Below are 13,743 nucleotides of genomic sequence, written 5' to 3' on the forward strand. Positions count from 1 at the left end.
GCTCTAGGAGGCGGGGAAGATGGAGGCATCGCGCTGCCTCCAGCGCATCAGGATTCAGTGCGCAGCGTGCAGCACCTCTGCTTGCTTACCTGTATCTATGTTTATTTAAAGTTTAGCGCGGACGGGTCCTCTCCACCAATCACAGCGCGTGTTGGTAACAACAAATGCGAAAACTTTCAGTGGTATACCTCCTGGCTGTATTCCCTTCAGGCGTAAACGAATCCTAGAGGTATGGCTCGAGGGTACCCACCAATCACCATCCGGGTTGTTGCGATTGCTCTTAGCAGCGTGCTCTGTGATTGGTGGAGCTCCGTTCTGGCTCCTAAGCTAAAAGTGATGACATGTAGTTGCTGTACCTATTTTATTATCCCTGGTAAAGGACAGGAAGTTAAGGGCAGTGGAATTTATTAATATCCTCGGAATGCCCGCCATCGAATCGTTTGTCCTTGTTGTCAAGTGAACAGCTACCTGGTGACGACGTGCTTCTAATCTTCTTCTTCACAGCCAGCCTGCAAGTGTTATTTAATGCTCTTCTTTTGAACTTTATTTTAAGTATTATTTTAAAGGTTTTTTTTGTTTTTGTTTTTTTTTTTTTATGGCCACAGTCAGTGTGAGCAGCGGCAGTTACCATGGAAATAAAATGAGGCATCAATCACAGGAGAACGCTGTCAGCAGGAAGCGGCTCTGTGTTCCTCACACCATTTGCTCGCTGTTACCCAGGAGATGGAGATCGCCATGACTACTACATTTTCCCTCCAATTCATCGGCTCACGTCCCCATGCCCACCAGTTTTCGTGAAAAAGCAACGGATTTTTACGTTTTTCCATTTCCAGAGTGCTGTTTTTTTTTTTTTTTTTTTTTAATTGACTGGAAGTTTATTTCATTGACTAAGCAGAATGACATTTGAAGTTGATCTGTGGTCTAATGGAAAAATAAAAACAACAAGCAAGCAGACAAAAAGACACAATCGGTGAACAGAAATGGTCAGCATCCCACAATCCTGAAACTGGATCTGACATGAAATGTCCAGCCCAGAGCTCTCAGCCAATGGGAAGTTCAGCCCAGAGCTCTCAGCCAATGGGAGGTTCGGCCCTGAGCTCTCAACCAATGGGAGGTTCAGCCCTGAGCTCTCAGCCAATGGGGGTCCTGTGCCCAGATCCACCAATCCGCATTTAATTTTATTTATTTATTTTTTTGCAGCATATACCTATTTTCCAAGGTGTGTCCTCTGACTGTGTTTGTTTCTGTCTGTAAATTAAAGTGGTCAGTGTGTCTTCTCTCTTCTCTCTCCTCTAATTTTAATTGCCCCCCCTCCCTCTACCCCTCCACCAGTTCCCTTCTTCTTCTCTCCCTCGTTATCCCTCCTCCCCTTCTCTTTTTCTTTAACCACACCTGTCCACCAACCTCTTTCCTAACGAGTGTGTTGCTCTTCTTTCAATGCCAGTGTCGATGATGACTGTGTGTTAAATTCTATTTTGAGCGATTATTAAAAAGATTTTGGACTGAAAATGCAGGGTGGATTTATTTTGACCGGTTTCGTACTTGAAAGCTGCATTTTGGTACGGGTGAGTTGTGGATGCATGAAGTAGTATGTTTTGTTTTAAAGAAATACGGAGACCCGGGGGAGGAGAGTGGAACGGGACGAACTCTGAAGACGGGTGAGGGGGCTTCTATTCTCAAAAGAGACCTGGGCCCTGATTCACAAAGCAAGCAGGATTACTGAGTTAGCTGGATAACTACACCGAGTAAAACCTGCAACCCTTCCAAACATGGAACATGGACTGAAGTAGAGAGAGCTGTTCCAGGGTTTTACTCTGATCTCAAGTCAAGATGCACAAGAACAATCTGAGATTTCACAGCTGATTCAACAGCAATATCATAGTCCTGGTCGAATCAATGTGTTGACATTTGAGCAAACACTAATGCTACATCCACACCTAATCCCGATTAGCGATTAGCTCATCATTACATTACATTACAGGCATTTAGCAGAAGCTCTTATCCAGAGCAACTTAGACAACTATTTATATAGCATTTACATTGCATCCATTTACACAGCTGGATATATACTGGGGGTGAAGAAGAGCCAGGGATTCTGGGAACTTGACGAGACGGGACAGCCGGCTGCTGATTGGACGCTGACCGGAGGCAGGGGCGGAGTTGGGATGATTCCAAGGGGGCCCTGACTGACAGGGGCCCTCAAAAAATGTTAGAACAAAGGATTTTGCGGGGTGGTGGGGCCCAATGTGAGCTCTTCTCATGGGGCTCAAAATCACTGGTGGAACCCCTGAGCAGGGGTGTGTGGCGGGAGTGTGTGGTGTAATCATCGTCTAAAGATAGGAAGTGCTGTTTGGAACGCGGTGTCCCAGAGCGAGAGATTTGACTGGAATGCAGGCAGCCCGTGGAGGCCAGCGTTCAGGCGTGACGTGGCGTGTGAATTTAGGGAGGTCGACGAGCTGCCAATAAGCAGCCTGCTGCAGTGCTCCGGTTTCTCTTCAGAAACACGCTGTTGCTAAATGCTGAAATTGCCAAACTTTTTTACTTGGAGATGGAAATTAAGTAAATAGTTATATTTATTGTAAAAAGATAAGATCAAAGATAAGGACAAATGTTGACTGAATCTAGATCAGATTCTAAGGAAAATGCTGATTGAATTTAGATCAAACTCTAAGGAGAAATGCTGGTTGAATCCAAGTCAAATTCTTGGATTGATTTATAGATAGCAGCAGTTGTCCTAAAGCATCACAGCCATTGAAAGAGTCGTAGCGGGGGGGGACTACCTTTCACTACTGGCCTGCATTTAGCTCAGACCCAGAAATTGGCTAAGCAGGATGGTGATAGAGAAATTGATTGTGAAATCTATTTAGTGTGCTTATCGATTTTCTCTGGGGGTGGGGGGCCAGCGGCTGGTCAGTAATGGAATATAGAATAGTTGGGGGATGGTCTGCTAAGACTTGTGGGGGGTGGGGTGGGTGGGGGGGGGTGGCCGTGCTGAAAATGGAGTGGAACTCCATGGTGCGTTGATGGGGGGACGGTGTTGAGAGGTGGAAAGCGGGATAATGTGGGGTGGTGCTGATCGCCAACAACCATACCCCCTCTCCCATTCAGCATTAATGAACCCCGAAACCTCCCCCAAAGATTGGCTTCATCAGGCGATGAGTCACCTGTCGAGAGTGCACAAAATTTATAACAGCTATTTTCTCAGCCTTCCCAGATTACACAGCAACCTAGCCTGGACAGTTTAGCATAGTGCTGCATTTCTTCGTGAAATGTGCGTGTGTCTGGGATGCAGCAGTTCTGCCCAGTCATAGCTGCATGCTGGGAAGCATGTGTGTTGATTGACAGGTACACGCTATGGTCAGATGTTCTCCTGTGTGGTTGCTAGGGAATAATTTGCTTGAAATGGTGGTTCATTGTTAAGATTACTGACAGGTTATCAATCCAGGCAAAGGTGGGGAAGGGTGTGTGATGCCCTCTAGTTGTAGTGGCAGGAAATGGCACAGGGAGCCTTAGAATACTAGAATTTCCCCTGGCACAAATTTACAACAACAAAAAAAATGTATGGAAACAATAATGTGTTTTCTTTAGGTTTATTCAGTTTCATTTAAAAAGATAGATGTGAAAATGCCACGCAAACTCAAAACATGCAGGTTCAGGAATGTTGAAATGGTGTGAAAGCAAAAAGGTGAAAGTTCTGAAAACTTAAAGAAATGAACTGAACTGGAAAAAAAAATACCGTTTTAAAAAAAAAATACTGATTTCGCTTTTGTGGATCCTCTCCTGTGTATGACCATCAGCCGCATTTCAGCTTTGGGGGGAGGGGGGGGGGTTGTATTAATATCTGATAAAAAATTAGAAAACACAAAAAAAAATTAAATTGTTTTTCTCTGTTTCCAATTTACATCTGCGCACATCAGGAAAAACAATAAACATTAGATCAGAGATCCATGACTGTTGGAATGGAACTCAGTGGACACAAGCTGCCACCTAGTGGTAAAATAATATTTTAAAGTGGTGTGGCTCTCAGCAGTTTTGGAAATCGTACAAGGATGGTATAACCTCAACCCATACCATTCCACAAATTAAATAGCATTTATAAAAGACCATACCATATAAACTCTGTGTGCTGATAAAGGGCATTGCTACAACATGCTCTTTTTATTTATTAATTTTTTTGAAATAAAATATATTGTGGCACTAGGAGGCCACAGGGGCAGAGAGGGACAGAGAGGCTGTTTCCTATGTTTGGGACGCTGTCCTTTTAGAACTCAGGTACCGGGAAGGACTGCAGGACCAAGGACAGCGTCACCCCCAGTTCCACACAGGGCAGTAGCTGGGGGTAGTTCCCCTATAAGGTGGCTGCTGCTGCCTCTTTTCATGATTAGTGGTTTATATGAAGGCCTTGCTTCCAGGTCTAAAATGAAAAGACCCTTTTACTGCTTGGTCACTATGTGAGCTATAAAAAAAAACTACAAAAAAAATCTGTGAACTGCCAACTCTTTTTAGTTTGTTTTGCCAGTTCACCACGTGACAGTGACAGTTCCAGCACTGCGTCACCATTTGTACATGTTATTGTCCTGGTAGATGTGTGCTTGCTCATATCTGTGTCGGTTTATAAACCCAATCTGATATCATCTGTTTGTTGAATTTATAATGTTTTGAGATATTGATTCTCTTTATTATTACTATTATGATTGTTATACAGAAGTAAAGTCTAGAACATTCAGAAGAGACCAAACAAAGCATAGATCAAATTAATTTGCACAGAAATGGGACATTATTTGAGAAACTGCAAATTATATGCCATGAAGACTCACAGAATTTTAATTTCCTTCAGCTCAAGACTCAACAAAGAAAGAAATGTAATTAAAGTGGAACAATGCAGCCTTTAAAAACATGACAGGTTTATTTTAGAAATTAAACTGAATAAATATGTGCTCAACAAAAAAATGTGCACAACGAAAGACATATGGCTTATTAAAGCCACTTCCAATTTTTTAGAATATTTATTTTACTGTGGTTGTTGAATAAACATGAATTTTCACCCACCTGAAGAAAAAAATCACATTTAGAATTTTATCTTTTTTTTTGCGCAGATTAGAGAGGAAATGAATATTAAGTACAAAAAATAATTTATTTAGTCTCAACAGGTGTCCTTTTTTTCGCAGATGTACTTTTTTCTTCTTTTTGGGACTGATAATATCCATCCAGGTGGGATTTCTAAAAATTCTTAAAAATGTCAGGATTTGCTTGTTCCTTTGAACGTTCCCCGTGACCTCTGATTGGAGGAAAAATGCTCTCACTGAACCATAGAAACGTAATGGCCCACTTAACAAAGCAATGTACTTCAGGGGTGAAAGACACCACAACAGGCCAGTGCAGAGGAACAGCCCAGCTGTGCAGAGGGACAGCCCAACTGTGTAGAGGAACAGCCCAACTGTGGAGAGGTACAGCCCAACTGTGCAGAGGAACAGCCCAACTGTGCAGATAGGAACAGCCCAACTGCAGAGAGGAACAGCCCAACTGTGCAGAGGAACAGCCCAACTGTGCAGGGTAACAGCCCAACTGTGCAGGGTAACAGCCCAACTGTGCAGAGGAACAGCCCAACTGCAGAAAGGAACAGCCCAACTGTGCAGAGGAACAGCCCAACTGTGCAGAGGAACAGCCCAACTGCGGAGAGGAACAGCCCAACTTTGCAGAGGTACAGCCCAACTGTGCAGAGGAACAGCCCAACTGTGCAGAGGGACAGCCCAGCTGTGCAGAGGAACAGCCCAACTGCAGAGAGGAACAGCCCAACTGTGCAGAGGGACAGCCCAACTGTGCAGATAGGAGCAGCCCAACTGCAGAGAGGAACAGCCCAACTGTGCAGAGGAACAGCCCAACTGCGGAGAGGAACAGACCAACTGTGCAGAGGAACAGCCCAACTGTGCAGAGGAACAGCCCAACTGTGCAGAGGGACAGCCCAACTGTGCAGAGGAACAGCCCAACTGTGCAGAGGAACAGCCCAACTGTACAGAGGAACAGCCCAACTGTGCAGAGGAACAGCCCAGCTGTGCAGGGTAACAGTCTAACTGTGCAGAGACACAGCCCAACAGTGCAGAGGAACCTACCTGTGGTTCGAGCCCCGGGCTCTGCCCTGTTAGTCCTAAAGTGCCATTTTGGCTGCAGCCATTTTGTTTAAAGCACAGGTGGCCCTTTGCAGTTGCAGTCTCCATGGCAACATGTTTTCAACAACCAAAAGTCAAGAAACGAAAATCAAATCTGCTAAAGAGAAAAGAATTATCAACCAGACCCACTCTTATGCATGTAAATCTAAGACTGGGGGAGAATGTGACTGTGAATCTTTCCTGAATACTCCAACCAAGGGGCAACCAAAGGTCCAACCAAACTGAAAAGATTGCGGTTGTCTATGGCCGGAGGTTAAAAGGGGGAGAAAGGGAGAAATGTGGAGCGAAAGTGATCATTCATAGAAAAGAACTAAAAGTCTAGGGCCTCTTGCTGCGGTGCCTAACTGCCTTGAGGATTTATGGAGGGGAAGGGTTATGTCACTTATTCCCTACCTATTATTCATAATTTCTGTGTGGTGGATGCTGTACCGTATGCGGCCACTAGATGTCATCATGGCATTGTTTTTATTTACCTCAGTGGGGATGGAGAGTCATCATGTCGTCTGTTTGGGATAATTTGCATGTCTAAAGCTGTGCAATATATGGAATGGGATGTCTATTTCTTGTTGTACTGTGCGATACGTTTGGTACTGAAGTACAAGACTATCATCATTTTTAAAAAACTGACTGAGCAACAAAATATTATTATCAAACTAATATTTTAAAAATAAAGATTTGGTTTTGTACTTAATATCTATTATTACACATTAAATAACCATGAGGTGATTTTTTTTTAAACCAACTGCACACAGCTTGTAGCGTGGGTGACGTCACTGCTACAGCATACTGCTGCGACCGGTGCGTGAATGTATTTGTAGTCATGGAGACAATTGTTTGTTTAAATCGCTATGGCAATAGTTCTACCTTGTTTTATACACCTCCACATTGCGAGGAATCCGATGTCCATAGATGGTGTGCCTGGATGACGTAAAGTGTCTTAATGAGCGTTCAAGCTGTGGCTGATTAAATTAATCGTGATCTTTTTCTACGGCCACGGGGTGGCGTGAGTTGACACCTTGTCTCTGTACGTGATAAAGTTAATGCATTTGGGAGTTAAAGTTGCTCAATTTCAGAGCAATTTGCAGTGCCCGCGACCAAGGAAGGCTTGTTAATTTTAAGTGTTAAATTTAAAATGGGAAATAGATTAATTAGCTCGCTGGATTATTTTATTACTTGAGATAAACCCCACACACAGTTTATTGTTGTAAATTTCCAATGGCACTAATAACAATGCAAAAAATGTCCTTGTTTGTCAAGATATTGAATTGAATATTAAAAAGCTTAGTTGTACATGTCCGTTTTGCGGGGGGTGGGGGGGTGGGGGTGGTGGTGATTTTGATAATTTTTAAGAAGATATGACTGATAGGGTGGGGGACACTTTGTTTTTGAACGTGGGTCTAGCTGTTCTTCCCTCTAAATGGACCGGTACCTTGTCACGGCGAGGAGGCTTGTGTGTGTGTGCTGTTGACCCAGCCTCAGAGCTGCAGTATACCTCCTTCAGTCTATTTGCTGTTGGTAGGGACAGACATGGCAGGTAGGCCTGAGGTGACACATTACATTACATTACATTACAGGCATTTAGCAGACGCTCTTATCCAGAGCGACTTACACAACTTTTTTACATAGCACTTTTACATTGTATCCATTTATACAGCTGGATATATACTGAAGCAATGCAGGTTAAGTACCTTGCTCAAGGGTACAACGGCAGTGTCCTTACCCGGGAATCGAACCTGCGACCTTTCGGTTACAAGCGCAGTTCCTTACCCACTGTGCCACACTCCGGCCTATGAAACGACAGATGAAAGCCTTGGACAGGAATGGGAAGCAGGTGTCACCTGGTTCTTCATTTTTGATGGACGCTTTTAATGTGAAGCTGCCATAGGTGTGCATCAATGTGTCACAACTTTTACTGCTGTTGCTATATTCCAATGCATGATGTTCAGGACAAATGTGCATTTATCTGAAAGCATAATTTTGTTGTAGTTTCTCAGCTGGACCACTTTCAAGGACGCTTGTTCCAGTCTTTAAAAATGTGAATCGTTATGTTGTGTTGATAGTGCGTCTTTCTCGTATGTACACCTCAAAGGTATTTCAGTTCAGTGTTTAGAGAGCCAGTGTGTTTTCTACAGTTATATCTGACTGTGTGGATGCCAAATGGCATGTATTTTTGGGTGCAATCATTGTTTTACGCAGCAAAATGTAAACTTCACGCTGAGAGAGCGAACAGAAAAACATCCGTGTCTGTTAAGGTTTTTTACTGACTTCGATTTGAAAACAAATTTCATGTCCTTCTTCTGCATGCATGTATTTTATTATTTAGACAGCAAGCACTGCATCTCTGTAAAACTCATTCCTGCTGCTAAAATACAGAACTCATGTCAGTGCAGGAGAAATGCACCAGGTCCATAAACACGCACAGATGAAGTGCTGACAGCTAAGCTACCCTGTGACAGCATTATATTGACAATAAATATCTGCTGCAACAAAACGCATGCACTTTAGTACTAGCGTCAACACGTTCTGCCAATTGTAATAGCACTAGAATAATACGTAATAAATAAGTAAGTCTAGTAATAAAAGGTTATGCTCATTACAATTTGACGCAATTATTACAACTCCTGACATTTGATGCTGCATTGATGCTAAATTTGTTTATTGACATTTCAAGTCACAAGCCTTGCATTGGTGCATTAGCAACCATGAATATGCTACTACTGTAGATACATTTACAGACTGGATTGGTGCATTGGTTTCCCTGGTGCATGTGTTGCATGCAAAAATTCACCTTTGATCCATGTTATGACATAATCATTACAATTTCTAATATTTGCAGCTGCATTGGTGCATTAGAAACTTTTTTTTTTTTTTTTTAGAACGCTAGCAATTCACACCTATGGGGCCTTTCATTACTATGAGATCTCTGTACAAATGCAGACCGGATTGCACTGGCGCATTAGCTGCATCACCCTGCACTGGCCGCGCATTAACCCTGCGTGTGAACGTGCTAGCGTGTGGCTGACGTGTGGCCCTTTTGTTCCAGGGGGCCGTGGTGAGGCTTGAACCTGCGACCTTGCATTCCTCTGGTACCATGCCCCCCCCTTTCATCTCACAGACGGGCCCCGGCTGGCCCCTCCTTTCTCCACAGAGAAGAATGTGCCGTTAGCACTGCGCAGCCCGCTGTGTATTTTGCTCTTTGCTTCAGGCTAAAATGCGACATCACAACCGGCTTGCGGACGTCAAGTGTACTATCTTTGTTTCAGTGTCTTTGGTAAACAATATCTAGAAAGTCAATATCTAAGCATTGCCCACTAAAAATTTTTTTTTTATATATATAAATATAAAATACATAAGGGCCTTGACTGAACACATCAGAGGCTTAAGCCTCTAATGCCCCCCCCCCCCCCCCCCCCCAAGACCTCAGAAGCCTTACCTTCATTCAAAACGAGACATGATGCAATTTCCATTTTTGGTTGACTCACTTTACTGTTAAATGACGTTGACCTGCGTTTTCCCTCTATTATTTCCAGTACAGTAAACATGAACCCAGACAGATATGAATATACAACAGCAGCACAGAAACATAAAATGCAACACATTATGACTGCCTCTGAGTATTTAACCATTTTCGAAATTTAGTGGTGGGTACTTGCTATGTTTTACTATTTCAATTGGCTATATGCTACAGCAGTAGAAAAAATATACATATTTTAGATTGGATTTAAAAATGCTTTCAATATCTTCTTCTGGCTCTGATCAACTGGGAAGCAAGCCATGTTTTCCCTTCCTAAGACACAATTTTGGTTGTTTGCATTTTACATTTTGCATAATTTTGGGGTGATTTTTAACATTTTTCTCAGTGTCAAAAATAAAAATACATTGTTCGTATCTCTAGACACATAGTGTCTCAACAATGGGCCGCAAGCAGTTAGTTGGATATTGACTTTTTATTCCCAACGTTTCCTTTTAGAAGGATTTGTGAGGGGCTGTTTTAAGTGACTGGTGCAGTTTGTGCGATGACGCATCCGATGACATATGCCCTTACAATGACCTAAAAATGACTTGCAAACGCGAACGTTCAGTCAAGAAGTAAAAAAAAAAAAAAAGAGGCACCGGCAGGAGCTCGAGACTTAAGCCCCTTTGTAGCCAACGCAGTGTACCTTTAAAAAACGTTGACTCCTCCTACTCATTGGGGTCCATGTCAGCAGCAACATCTTTGAACTCTAGTTTGGGAAGAACATGCATTGTGGGGCAGAGAAAGAGGCGGAGAGAGTTGCTCAACGTCATGTACAGTACGGCGAAAGTATGCCAGTTTGAACAATAGGTGTAGTTAGCTTACATGCGCGTGAGTCACTGCGACTCCGAGGCAACTTGTATTGTAAGTTAGCCTACGTTGCGGGAAACCTTTGGGACATCCGACTCAGGAAGCTACTCTTCTGACATAAAGTATACGTTTGTAAGCTAGTTTGTCGCGCGGATCTAGAGACTGGTTAAACATACCCATGCAGCTGCCTAGTTAGCTAGTCGTGTGTTTAGGATACGAATACGATTTGTATCTAAGCAGCTTGTCTTTGAACACCGACTAATGTTCACGCGCGGATCTAAAAAGCGTCGATCGAATCGTTCGGTAAGTATTTTACTTAAACTCCAGGTAGCGGTCCTTGTGCTATTCGTAATATTTTGTATTCATTATACTTTGTAAAAATCAGACCGTGGATTAGACTTCTATTAGACCTATTCACTCTTGCACTCTTGTAGTCGACGCTGTTTTTTCCCCCAACCAGCCGCTTTGCTTTGCCGAAGGTGTAAAGCTATTTGAGGTGTTGGGTCACGTCTTTTAGCGTTCCGATCTCGGATTATTGTGAAATTTTAGCACATTTTCTAGTGTATTGTGACAGAGTTGTGGTTTTTGGCCATATAGTTCACGAACTATGTATATGTGCATATTATTTTGAAATAACTTTTTGCAAACTTCTTGTTAGACCAGGTTGTGCTTATCCCTTTAATTTATGTGGCGTTTCTGGGAGTGGCCTTTCAAGACGTCATATGGCCGTTCACCTGTACAGGCTACATTGCGGTACGAAGAGAGAGTGCACTCATATTTCTACCTTGTCGACATGCATTGAAAATCGAACAGTTTGAAAGAAAAATATGATTGTCATCAAATTGCTGTATTTGTACAGAGGGAATTTTCAGTGACAGTAATTGTGGGCGTAAGCTCTAGTATGGTCCGTTTCCTCCCAGTTCCTGGATAATGCACTCGTACTCTCAGTATTAGCAGCGATCTGCTAATGTAGGATCTCGGTTCTGAACCCTAAAACCTCCTCACTCGTGCTGCATGTGGGTCTGGACCCACCCACCTTGCTGGGGGAAATGAGCTCATAAAGAGTGTCCTAGTGCTCCAGACTAGTGTTCTATTGGGGGGGGGGGGTGAATTTGGTGTCATTAACTTACCACCCCATGTATGTTGCTTCCACAGGAGTGGAGTGGAGTGGAGTGGAGTGGGTGGGGTGGGGTGGGGTGGGGGGCATTTGGAAATTGTACATGTCCATTTCACTGTTGTAGTAGTTTTTCTGGCAAGACCCCCCCCCCCCCTCCCCATATGTTATCAGGCTCAGGGCAGACCATTAGCCCACTCACCACTCTCTCACTTATTTGGTTTTGGGACGAACTTAGAGGTCATCACTAGACTCAGCCCTGTGATCACCCCCACCCCACTGTCTGCAATCTTTATTACACCTCTTTTATTATTATTATGATTTTTTTTTGTAAATATAGCCCTCTCTAAACTTCTGATGGGGGTCCCCCGGATGCCTTTGCGCCTGGCTGGGAGTTTGGGGGGTATACCCGGATCAGATAAGGTTGCAAACCTGCTGTGCCCCAGCTGCAGCCCAGGCTAGTCTTGTTACGGGGCACCTTGGGACTGTGCAGAATGAGCAGCAGGTGCCCTGCTTTTTATGCTGATTCTGTTCAGTGAATTAGCAGGTAAACCGTGTGTGTGTGTGTGTGTGTCTGTCTGTGTGTGTGTCTGTGTCTGTGTGTGTGTTGTTCTGTGTCTGTGTCTGTGTCGTGTGTGTGTGTGTGTCTGTGTGTGTGTGTGTGTGTGTGTGTGGTGGGGTGACAGTGTAGTATAATAGGTAAGGAGCTGGTCTTGTTACCCAAAGTTTGCAGGTTTCATTCCCAGGTTAGACATTGCCATTGTACCCTTGAGAAAGATATTTGACCTGCATTGCTTCAGTATATATCCAGCTGTATAAATGGATTCAGTGTAAATGCTATGTGAAAAGTTGTGTAAGTCGATCTGGATAAGAATGTCTGCTAAATGCCTGTAATGTAATGATTACACCGGTTGATTTTATTCTGAGCTTCATTTGCATTACATTATTTCCAGTCCTGAGGCATTGTTTAACCCAATATGGTGAGTTTACCAGTAATCTCAATGGCAGCGCGGAAGGCTTTTGTCCGTATTTCTTTCTTTACTCATTTTTCTTGCCAGACCCCGGGGTACCACAGAGTTCAGCTCCTGTCCTGGCCTCTGCGTCTGCGCTGTCCGTGTGGATAAAAAAAAGAGGGATGTTTATTGCGGCTTGTTTTCAGGCATTTTGCTTTCGTACGTACGTAACATCTGGCCTGCAGACTTGGAGGATTGCCAGTGACGACGCGAGAATCCTTTTTCTGTAATTACGCTCTGAGGGCCGCGCTGGTAAAGCCGGCTGCTCCGCGCGAGGTTGATCTGCCTGCGGTGCTGCTGCGGCTGGGTCCGCGCGCTAGCAGCTTTAGCCCTGCCGCCGTCGATTTCCTGACTGTGCACGGCTGCTTGATTTACGGCGCACGCGGGTCCCGTGAACCTCACTGGAGTGTGTCGGTGGTTTTATTTGTTCTCCGCGGAGTCTGTTTAATTAACTGGGGTTTTCCTGCATAGATAAATCTTTGGCGAGCACCAAAGCGAAAAAAATTTTGCGAACGTCAAAGAGGAAAACCTAAAAAAAAGAGGAAAACCTGATACGGTTCAATGCGAAAGATGTGGGATGACCCCGTGTGTGACCACAAGCGTTAACCCAATGATGGGAAGCATCAAAGACCCTGCTCATGCCTCGACAAACCCTGACTCACATTAATCAAAAAGTGCAGGGTATTAAGATTGTGGTTTGCATATTCACGCGCACTGAAGGCAGTGCAACAGTTTCACTATTTTCTCGACGCAATTTTAAGAATAAAGTTAATATCCTGGTATTTTTGGATCCGCCTTTCTCTGATTATGGCTTCGTCATAGTCATGATCTGTTACTACTATATCTTTACACTCACGCTGTGTTTCAGCTTGCTTTAAAACCAGTGTTTTCAGTGTTGACGTCATCTTACTTTGTTATGTGTTTAGCTTTCATTTTATTGTGCGTTGTTTCTGTTTGTCTCGTCCCTGTCTAAAGCGTCTTTGAGTTTTGAGAACAGCACTATATAAAGATCTGTTATTATTCAAATGCATTATATTCAGTGACGGCACATTACAGTGGCTACACGTATGCACATGTTGCCTGGGTGTGATTTACGAGGGGTGCGTTAAATGACAGCGGCTGTTT

The 13,743-nt window shown here is 43.6% G+C and overlaps 1 protein-coding gene across 3 annotated transcripts in view; it reads left to right on the forward strand.

Moving 5' to 3' along the window:
* The first annotated feature begins 10,344 nt into the window (after positions 1-10,344).
* The window catches only part of prickle3 (prickle homolog 3), a 38,863-nt gene continuing 35,464 nt past the window's right edge, over positions 10,345-13,743 (forward strand). For 2 of the 3 annotated variants that reach the window (XM_064300529.1, XM_064300531.1), the window contains exon 1: positions 10,345-10,794. In XM_064300529.1, the coding sequence (XP_064156599.1) occupies positions 10,753-10,794 (42 nt within the window). In that variant the 5' untranslated portion in view covers positions 10,345-10,752. The remainder of the gene's footprint in view (positions 10,795-13,743) is intronic. The other variant, XM_064300528.1, reaches the window with a different exon arrangement.

The sequence above is a fragment of the Anguilla rostrata genome, chromosome 11 (genome assembly GCF_018555375.3).
Source record: "Anguilla rostrata isolate EN2019 chromosome 11, ASM1855537v3, whole genome shotgun sequence".
In the NCBI taxonomy this organism is placed as follows: Eukaryota; Metazoa; Chordata; class Actinopteri; order Anguilliformes; family Anguillidae; genus Anguilla; species Anguilla rostrata.